Genomic DNA, 10,597 nt, shown 5'->3' with positions numbered 1-10,597 from the left:
CCCCCCCCCCCCCAAAAAAAAAATCCTAACCAAAGACCTGCATCATTCATCGTTTTAAAACTCTCTTCAATAGAGCACTGAACAGGATAGACAATCACATAAGACATTGGATGATACAGATCAATCATATATCTGTAGGGGAAACCAAACTGTAGATATCTAGCAGATAAGGAATTGAAGTCTGTACAAAAATGTACACCATTCAGATGCTTTAACCACACCTACTAATGGAAAATTTATTAAGTTAAATGAAGTGAGCCAAAATCACTAATCAGCGGATATGCATTGTTGAAGAAAACTCTACTAACATACACCTTCTGAACATTGTAAATTAAGAAGCTCATAATTAGAAGGAAGGAAGTTCCCTGTCCAAGGGAGTGGCCTCTGCACCTGCACCTTTGTGTCTTGTCTCTCCCCTCCTCCATATAAATGACCTACCTGCCCCATAGATTAAACCAAAAGAGGGAGGTTGACCGGAGCTCGTGCAGGTGGGGAGGCCATGCTCCCGGACAAAGAACTCTCCCCCTAAATTGAATTAGTTAAAGTATCACGACCAAAAGTAAGAAAGCGGAGAAAAAGATGTGATGTCAAAAGAGAATGCAACAAGAACTCTAATCTATCTAAGAAACAAATGCATATCATATGCCTATATCCATGCAACCAAAAGCATGGCTGCTTCATTGCAATTTCAGGCAGTTGAAGTTCTCACATTAAGAAATACTGCCTAAACTCCAAAAAATCCTTACTCCCCAGCCCCCAATGGAATGAAAAAGACGGAAAAAATAATCAGAACTTCAATTGGGGAAAAAGAAACTTATGTTTCAATAATTGTAACATAAATGGAGCAAGGGAACTAACTTGCAAAAGAACTAAAGCAGTGATTACTGACTGATTTACAATAGAAGGACGTAGACAGAACCAATAGAAACTTAAAAAAAAAAAAAAAAAAAAAAAAGGAAGCGAAATGTAGACTGGAGCTCTTCAAATACAAGGAACTGGAAGTAAATCGACGATGTAGCATAAGAAATGCCACGGAAAAGTTAAATCAAGAAAAAAATTATTACATAAACAGTAACACTGACCTAGACGAGGCCACGCACTAAATGGGAATCATTTCAGCTGAAATCAGTTCCAGGCCTCTAAACGAGAGACCCTCTTGGCATCCTGCTTTGAGACAACATGAGTTTTATGAGTGTTTGAAGTTTCAACATTAAGCGGGACCCAATTTTATAAAGGAAAGTACTGGAAGAAAATGACTGTAAACTTCCGCTTTTCTTCAAGTTTATAACTGAAGCAAACACAAACTTAAATAATGTTTAGTTGATCAAGTCTCAAACACTGTCAAACTGAACATGCAACAGAATACTCCAGAAGATTCCAAACAAAAAAAGGAGCATACAACCAAACCACCAAAACAAAAACAAAGCTTTTAGAACATAACAATTCAAAACAAACTGCCAAAAATCATAGTATCATACTGTAAAAACTCAGGCAAATGCACACCTTTATTTTGCTGGCCACCCACATTCTTTTTCGTAGTTGCTGGTCCAATACGCATTGGCCTAGTCGAACAGAACATCCCATTCATTTCAGTCATGGCACGCAATTGCTCATTTTCATCTCCAAACCTAACAAACCCATAGCCCTTCGATCGTCCAGTTGTTCTATCGGTCACAACTTTAGCACCCTTGATTGAGGGATAATGACTCCTGAATGTCTCTTGTAACATGTAATCGGTAACATCAGAAGCTAAATCTCCCACAAATATTGAAAAGTCTGTACCATCATCCTGACGCCTATCCCCAGAACTAAAAGTAGCCCAGTTCAGTCTAAAATTCTGCTCGGCGTTAGGCATGGGTGTGCCATTGTATGTCTGTAAAATCCTATCTGCAGCAGCTCGAGACACAAACTCAATAAAGCCATAACCATCAGACTGACCAGTTTGTTTATTGCGGATAACCTTCACCGACACAACCTGCAAACAATAGTGGTAATGTCATACTTCCCCACCATAAAATGAGCATGACAAATAAATATAATGCTATAACAAACATGATAACTCTATGCAACTACCTCTTCTATGTTTAAGATCTTACAGATAACAAATTGAATTGATAACAGACAGACAAACAATCTTAGTCCAAAGGCAAGGGTTTAATGCTGATCTTTCTCCCATTCAAGTATAATTAATGGATCGGCAGGGAAAGGATGTCTTCTTCCTTGTTCAACCTTCCCACTGCAGTATTTAGGGAACCACAACCACAACAATTACGAGTAGGAAATCTATATGAAAGATTTCAATCAATTGAAATCCCTTCTCCATGAGCTGATTTCAATATGAGAACTCTGAAAAGTGGCTAAATAACGATGGATATGCTACAATAAAAATAAATACCATTCACATTTAGATGGAAATTTAAACATGATATTTATTATACTAGTATCAAAAAAAAAAACAAAAATTGGTGAAAATTATACTAGGATCAAATGATATATTGATATCATCGAAACAAATTAAATTAGAAAGGTGATATACAGCACATCAACGATGTTGAGCATCAATGTGTATGATTTCAAGAAATATTTGCAAGTCAGCAAAAAAGCAAAATGTAAATGGGTGAATTGAGAACAGAGCAATTATACTTCTTCTTGATAATGACGTGCACATATATATAAACTCATATATAGTCATATGCACATGTCTGCACCATAAGAGAACTTTTTGTGGCACATTGTAGACAAGGAAGGAAAACATAGTGAAGGAAAAGAAATAACTTAAAGATTTCAAATCCAAATTACTTAAATAAAAAAAAATTCAAGCACTTTGGATGAAATAATTAAAACAGAATAGCACCAAGCATGTCAAGGTTAGCCTAAGAAGGGCAAGTAAGGAATGAAAGGAAAACAAAGAAACTACAAAAACTATGTTAGGGCATTCCCACTATTCCTCGACCCAAAAAAGCAGCAAATGTAAGGGCAACGATGTGGAACTGGGGTTCAAAAACCTTGTTCGGTTCACTCATGGCCCATCCAAGAGTGCAATAACCAAATATCAAATAACATGGCAGTTCTTATAAATAAATTGAAATTGCAAAGGTGAGATGCACTCTTGTAAATAAACAGATATTCAGAGGAGGAAAAATGGTAACTAAATAAGAGAGGACACGAGTGGATTACCATTTAGTGTTTGGGGACATACTTGGAAGCGAAGTTAAAGCAAAGGCCAAGGGGTAATAATAGCAGAAAGCAAAGGTATTTTGGAAAGTGAAAGATGAAATAGGAAGGTAAGCAAGTCATGAGGAGCAGACCAGATTCGTAGTGTTTCTTCAACCTCTCAACAGGAAATTCCAGAGGAGGACCAAGAGAGAAAATCAATCGCAGCCCTTGCAATCAGGTCCAAACAACACTGGAATTCCAAGATAGAGTGCCTAGGCCTAAGGAACTGATCCAGCAGCAACCAACTCCCAGAATTAAGGGCAGGCCAACTTACAGGTTTCTGGTACTGAAACCAGCGGTGGTTGTAAATCTGCGATTCACAGCAGAAGGCTCTCCCAGGTATGATATTAGGCACGATCGATTGCTCCTCTATCAAGATTTGCAAATCCTTTTCTATTGATAGGGAAACAGTAGCAGGAAATAAAGAAAAGAAGAAGATAAGGGAAGAAAGTAGAGGAAGAGAAGATGGGTATATCGCTGGAAGAAGAACGAGAGAAAGAGAGATCGCACAAGGGGGGAAGGAGGAGGTCATACGACCATAGTTATTGTACCAATCTGGCACCATAAACATTCAATAAATTCGTTCTTCAACTCTGATCTACTGTGCCATCAGTTACATAGAAATAAAAGAAAGACATCCAAAATTGAAAACCTATTCTAGTAAGGAATAAAATAAAATTGGAACACAACAAAATACCCTACCCTAATCTACCCAAGTAAAAAGAAAGGAAATAAATGACCACTCCTACATATCTACCCAAATAAAAGAAAGACTACAATATTATTCCCAAAATACCAAAAATCAATTGAACCTGGTTTGTCTCCGTCTAGATTGCTAGAAGGGTCAATCCGGTTCAACCATGATTCTGCATAATACAGTATATAATTTCATTCTGGGCTCCCTCGTCTAAATCACCAAAAATAAATAAATAAATCTAGTTTAAACTTATCGCCAATAAATCCTTAAACAAATGACAGGGATCTGTGACATGTAGTGAGCAACAACAGGAGTCTACCCCAAGAACAGAACATAAACAACATACCATAAAGTGCAAAACATGAGCTTACCAATCATTTAATCATCTTTTATACTTTTTGCATTTGCATTTAACACAACACTGTTAATCACGAAGACAAAGAATGTACCTGAACTTAAGCAACCATCTCAAAATTCCCTTGAGTGGTAAAGATAATCTACATATCCCACTGGGTATTTTAAACTGACAAATAGTGCGTTCAGTACCAAGTTGGTTGACAGGACTGCCAGCATTGTGTTTTCTACACCCTGGGTTTTCTTTAAAGCCCTATAATGCTTTGACAACATAGTAACCTATGTTGTTGGGTCAGGTATATATTCATCCAACCAAAATAAGTTCAGCAATAACAATAAAACACAAAATAGTCTACAATATTGCGTATTCAATATATCCGAAATAATATTAGCCCCCCCCCAAAAAAAAAGGTAAATTTCTTTGACTACCCGAAAGAAGATGAAAGGAACGGCACGTCAATTCTTCTACTATCTCGAAGAAGATAATAGAGCGGTATGTTACCTCGCCCGCATAAGCAGCAAAACAACAGTTAATGTAGCTCTCTTCCATCCAGTACTGTAAATCTCCAATCCAAAGCGTGCGGATCTCATCTGCACTCACCGGTTGCGCGGGCATGTACTGGTGCTGCGGCTGCGGCTGCTGCTGCTGCGTTTGGAGCTGTGGTTGCTGAGGTGGTACCTGCGGCTGCGGGGCTTGCTGTGGCTGTTGGGACCACCCATGAGGGGGCTGTGGCTGAAAAGGCTGTTGTGGGGGCATCATCATCCACTGCTGCTGCTGCTGCTGCTGCGGTGGTGGCTGTTGTTGGTGCTGTTGATCCATCGGTCGAGGAGCCATCGGAGGAGGAACCACGCCTGTTGCAGGTTGCATCATCTTCGCTCCAACAAGAAGAATATCGAACAAACCCTAGTTCTAAAGGCCTGAACAGTTACAACAAGCGTAAGACAACGAAAGACCACAACCCTAATGAAAGAAAAACAGTCTTTGAAAATAACCAGAGTTGATGAAGAAACCAACCCTTATAACGAGCGCCTAAAGAAGGTAAAGGGATCGGAAATTTCTTACCTTGCCCTATGGACAGAAGGACGGAAAACGGGAGATAAGGGAACAGGTCAGAGAAACCCTAACCCTAATAAAAAAAATAGTGGACTGACGAGAGGGGGTTTGTTTCTGAACTGCGTCGAGGATTAAAAGGAGAGAGGGTTGGGAAAGCCTTAAGGGCCCGTTTGGTTGCACTCAGTGGAAATATTTCTGGTGTTCTTGTTTTCTGTGGAAATGAAATGGGAACAGAAATGCATTTATTAGGTTCATTATTTTGTATGGGAAACAAACCGAAAGAAATAACAACATGGGAACATGGATGAACCTCTTCTGTTTTTTTTTTAATTGGAAAATTACATAATTATCCACTTCTGGATTTTACTTTACAAAATTATCCACTTTATGTTTCAATTATCAAAAATACACAAAATGAGTTTTGGCTTTACAAACAAAATTATCCATTTTATGTTTCAGTTATCAAAAATACATAAAATGAGTTTTGGCTTTACAAAACTAACCAAAACAGTGCCCAATCCTCACCACCTTTTTTTTAAAGATATTTGTACCCCTACCTACCTTCTTCCATCCCTCTCCCATCACCGGTTCGTTGTAGCTTGTATGGTTATATCAAAATAAATAGAAGAAGAAGAAGAGAGTGTTAGGAGATAAATGGTTGAGCAGATGGCTAGGAAATGCATTCAGCGATGGCGATGAATTTGATATGTTCAATTTCGTGTTTAAAATAAATTTCTCACTAATAGTGATGAACGAACTTGGGTCATTGTTGTCGTTGTTGCTGACCATGGGTTTTCTGCAAGTATTGATTCGGAATAGAGAAGCAAGGAAAGGTGGGTTTAGTTTCAAGAGAGTCCGCCTGAGATTTGCTGTTAGAGTCCCAACCATAAAGTCGGAGACGAGGCTTATGTCCTCCTAAATGTTTCTTCTTAGCTTACTCTATTAGAAAATCTCTTCATCCAAGATTTAGTTTCCAACTCGAATTCACACAATAAGTGTGAGAGGACCTTTGGATTAGGGTTTTAGGAATGGATTCCTGTAGTGAAACAAACTTTTTGTTAAATCAATTTAAGAATTCTCTACTGACAAGATATGATTCGTTGAAAACTCCGAAAAAAAGGGGGGTTGGGAAATCACATCCTAAGGAAATAAACCAATTTCATTTCCATCTCTCTCTCTCTCCACGATTTTCTTCTCACCCTTGCTCGCTTGAGTTAACATAAGTCATAGAAAAATGTAGGTGAGAGATCGGAGATAAAGAATGGAGGCTAGCGGGGTGCTCGTCCCGCCTCTCAACGTGGATTCTGGTGGGCGCAAGGGTATGCAGAGGGGCAGGGAAGGGATGGGGCTTGGTGAAGGTCGTGTTCTCAGAAGAAGAAAGAGGATGAGGGGGTTGTTGTCATTTTCACAGAAGAAGGAAATAACAAGGGAAGGATCTAGATTCAAAACATGGGGTGGGGTGGGGTGGGGTGGGGTGGGGATGCAGGGAAGAGAGGGAAGGGAATCAAGGGTAAAAATGTAAAAAAAACTATGAAGATGAGGGTGAGACACTGTTTTGGGTAGTTTTGTAAACCCAAACCCACTTTTGATAAGTTTGGTAAAGTGAAACCCAATAGTGGATAATCTTTTTTTTTTTTTTTTTTTTTTGGGGTGGGTGGGGTTTGGGGTGAGGTTTGGAACATGGGAACATAAATGGTAGAACAAAAATTCAATGTTTTTTTTGTCCTGAGCATATTATAAATAACAAAAATAATGCATATACCAAATCTTTCACATCAGCATGATCTCACCCAAATTGATCAAATTATTTATGTGCATCAGGCAAAACATTCTTTCAACATTATCAAGGTAAGACTACGTAGTTCTCACCCCACGGACCTCGCATATGCAGGAGAATCGTGCACCAGGCACACAATTTTTTATGTTTATATTAAGTGATTACTTATGATTGTTTTTTAGTGCAGCATTTTCTATGCAACCGTTTAATAAATAGTTTGGCTTCGGTTTTATCATATAAAATCATTTAATAAACGTTTGGATTATGATTTCTACCTTTTAACACCATGAAACGAACTGAACCGTATGCTACCGTTTAACACCTTAGAATGGATAATTGTTGAATGAAAAATAATCGAATGTGAAATAAGGGAATCCAACGTACACTCACCCATACTTGAATTAGCACGCTTCGATCGCCTGTTTGCATGGGAACTAAAGAGAGGGAAGTGAAACTTTTACACCTACAAATAAAATTTATAATTATTACTTCACATGTCTATTTCACCATCTCTTAATCAAATTTATTTGATCATTAAATTCATTTTACTTTGCGTCCAAATCCCTTGACTTTGAAAGTAAAACAAAAATCACATCGTAAAAATATTGTTATTATATATAGTAAGAAATTAAACAATTTATACAATCGTATTATATAATGATTACAATAACTTTTTTTTCCAATATTGAAAACCTTCGTTTTCCTTCCTTTAATTTCCCTTAACAAGTTTATGAAAACACATTTTTTTTCACCTGGAAAAGTGATCTATAAATTTTGATCGTGGGATATTTGAAAACTGTTTTATTTTTTTATTTTTGATAGAAAAATAATTAATTTGAGTTGACCACAATCAGATTTCAGATCAAGATTTATTGTATTATCTCATACATAGGCATATTCTCCATAGTATTATCCATCCACCCCACTATACTCTGGGTATTGTTTTATTTGATCAATCCCTTGCTATATTTAGCAATTTTATAATGGTATGAAATTTGAAAGGAATTTCAAGTCTGACAAGAATTCAGTCTCACTTAAACCATCTAATGACAATTATTGAAGGGCATGTTATTCCACTTCAGAGTTGATGTTACGTCGAACCCTAGTAACTCCCATGGAATAAGTAGTGATTTTTGGTAAATGGCTATATTGATTATTATTGCATAATAATAATAATAATAATTTATATTTTTTTTCCTCTTCCCTCTATTAAAAAAAAAAAATTTGTTAGTGTATTCGCTTCTTCAAGTCATAATATATTTTATTGGTCATGCCAGGGGACCAATCGGTTGGTTTGAACTACTTTTCAACTAGGTTTAATTAGTTTTTGGCATGTTTTGGGTGTCAAACCAGAGCCAAACAATTTAAGTGAAGCACGGACTCATTTATATACCTCTGTTACGATTCCGATTTCTATCAATCTCCCTTGATGAGTTCTTATCGGTCTTATATGATCGAATGCAACCTAAGAGGGAGTGAATTTGAATCATTTGATATATGCACCAAAGAGAAGATGAGAGCAAATAGGGGAAAAGTGAAATAAACATTATAAAGAAATATATAGAAGATTTAGGAGATAAAATAGGATTGTTTGGCTTTACTAATGAAGCTGGTCGTGTTGGCTAACAAGGAGGGAGTCGGCACTCTATCTCTTGAGATATTAATTTGGTTTCAACTTCTTACTTTTCAATTTCATACTACTAATAAATGGGGCTGCTAGAGGCACTTGTTACAATATTCAGCTACCCCTTTCATTACAATTCCTTCCACATACTTGCACCTCACCTCCTTAACCTCCATCACTTAACTTACGTCAAAATAAACTCTTTAACTACCCTCAAAATAACTCACCCATTAAACAAATAAATAAATAAACAAACAACTAACAAATAAAACTCATATTTAATTAACACGAAACATTCTTATCCCCTCAAATTTTCTTTGTCCATAAGGACAAATGAAAAAAAAAAAAAAGATCCATCAGAATCCCATATCTTAATAGAAAAGATCATAACTAATAAAATCAGAATCGAAATCTCATGTTGTCTCCTTATAGGAAATTGTGTCACCTTGAAGGACTTGTGCTTTCTTTTTTTTTTTTCTTCATCTTCATCAGCATTTTCTTCTACTTTTTTTTTCCATCTTCCTCATCATCTTCTTTGGCGTCTTCTTCTTCTTCCTTTTTTTTTTTTTTCCTTCCTCCTTCTTAATGGTTGCTCTTTGTGCACAATAATAGCTACAATCGCGGGGTCCAATTTCTCAAGTGATGCAACCATATTTTTCACTACTTCATCGAACAAGCAAATTTCTTGCTTGAGTATCACCAATTTATAGGGTTGCATCGTAAACACTTGTTTAGTTAAACAAGCTTAGCTTGGGCTAATATGTTACGATTTATAATCGACCGATTAGACTTGGGCTATAATCGGCCTGCCATGACCGGGCCTTAGCTAGGATATAGACTTGTTTATCCCTAAACATGCATTAAATGGGCCTTCCCAAGAATGCCCCACGCATGATGGACCATGATTCCATCATTTTTATTATTTTTCCATTAATGGAATAAGAGGTAAGATGATCCTTGGTAATGCACTAGTGGCAAAAAAAAAAAAAAAAGGGAAGAAGAAGAAGAAGAAGAACATCCCAACCTCCCTTATCCATTTTCGTCTCTTTATTTTGTATAATTTGCAAATCTCAAATCTCAATAATGGACATGTGCACAATGGTTGTCCCCCTCTTTTTAGATGAATAAAATAATATGCTAATGCTTTGCAAACACCAAGACCCTTCTCTATGTTCCATGCTCTGTCATAGGCAATATTGATAACCTATGCAGTTCAGGTCGAGCTTAAAGGAGTCAGTTCAGCTTGAGCTTTTATATGTGCTAAGCAGGTTGGGCACCCGTTAGGCAAGGTGGTTGCACCGTGCACTGCATGTTTATGAAGGTGTCGGGCTTGTCGGGTTGGTCTAGGTTAGGCCATAAATATATTGGACTCGGTCGAACCTACTTGTGCAGGCCTGAAATTGACACCCCTGGTGTGGATAATTCATTGGCTCTGATATCACTTGATATGTGCACCAAAGGAAATAAGAGAAGGGAAAAAGTTAAATAAATATTAAAAAAATACAATAAAGAGAGAGAGAGAGAAGATTTAAGAAATAAAATAGGATTATTTGGCTTTACTAACAAAGCTATGCGTGTTTACTAATTGGGAGGGAGCTGACCATTTATTTATGGAGAGATTAATTGGGCTTCAACTCCTTACTCTTCCATTCCATACTACTAGCAAATAGAGCTGCTGGAGGCAGCCATTACAATATCTAGTTACCACTTCCATTAAAACTCCTTCCATGTACTAACACCCATCTCCTTAACCTCTATCACTTAACACATATGACAATAATTCCATTTATGTCTAAATTTTGGAGTAAATGGGCTTTTAAATGCGGTATTTCATTAGTGATCCTTTCTCAATATTGGTTTGTCACATAAATCTGA

At 37.1% G+C, this 10,597-nt stretch overlaps 1 protein-coding gene across 3 annotated transcripts in view; it reads right to left on the bottom strand.

The window, feature by feature from the left end:
• Nucleotides 1-5,057, bottom strand: part of LOC122059535 (polyadenylate-binding protein RBP45-like) — a gene marked incomplete at its 5' end in the record, with an annotated part of 12,240 nt that extends 7,183 nt beyond the window's left edge. For all 3 annotated transcript variants that reach the window (XM_042622373.1, XM_042622374.1, XM_042622375.1), the window contains 2 exon segments: nt 1,504-1,975; nt 4,770-5,057. In XM_042622373.1, the coding sequence (XP_042478307.1) occupies nt 1,504-1,975; nt 4,770-5,057 (760 nt within the window).
• Between the last annotated feature and the right edge of the window lie 5,540 nt (nt 5,058-10,597).

This window comes from Macadamia integrifolia, chromosome 13 (genome assembly GCF_013358625.1).
Source record: "Macadamia integrifolia cultivar HAES 741 chromosome 13, SCU_Mint_v3, whole genome shotgun sequence".
In the NCBI taxonomy this organism is placed as follows: domain Eukaryota; kingdom Viridiplantae; phylum Streptophyta; class Magnoliopsida; order Proteales; family Proteaceae; genus Macadamia; species Macadamia integrifolia.
The sequence above is the reverse complement of the archived record's forward strand: the minus strand, read 5'-3'. Positions and strand labels throughout refer to the sequence as shown.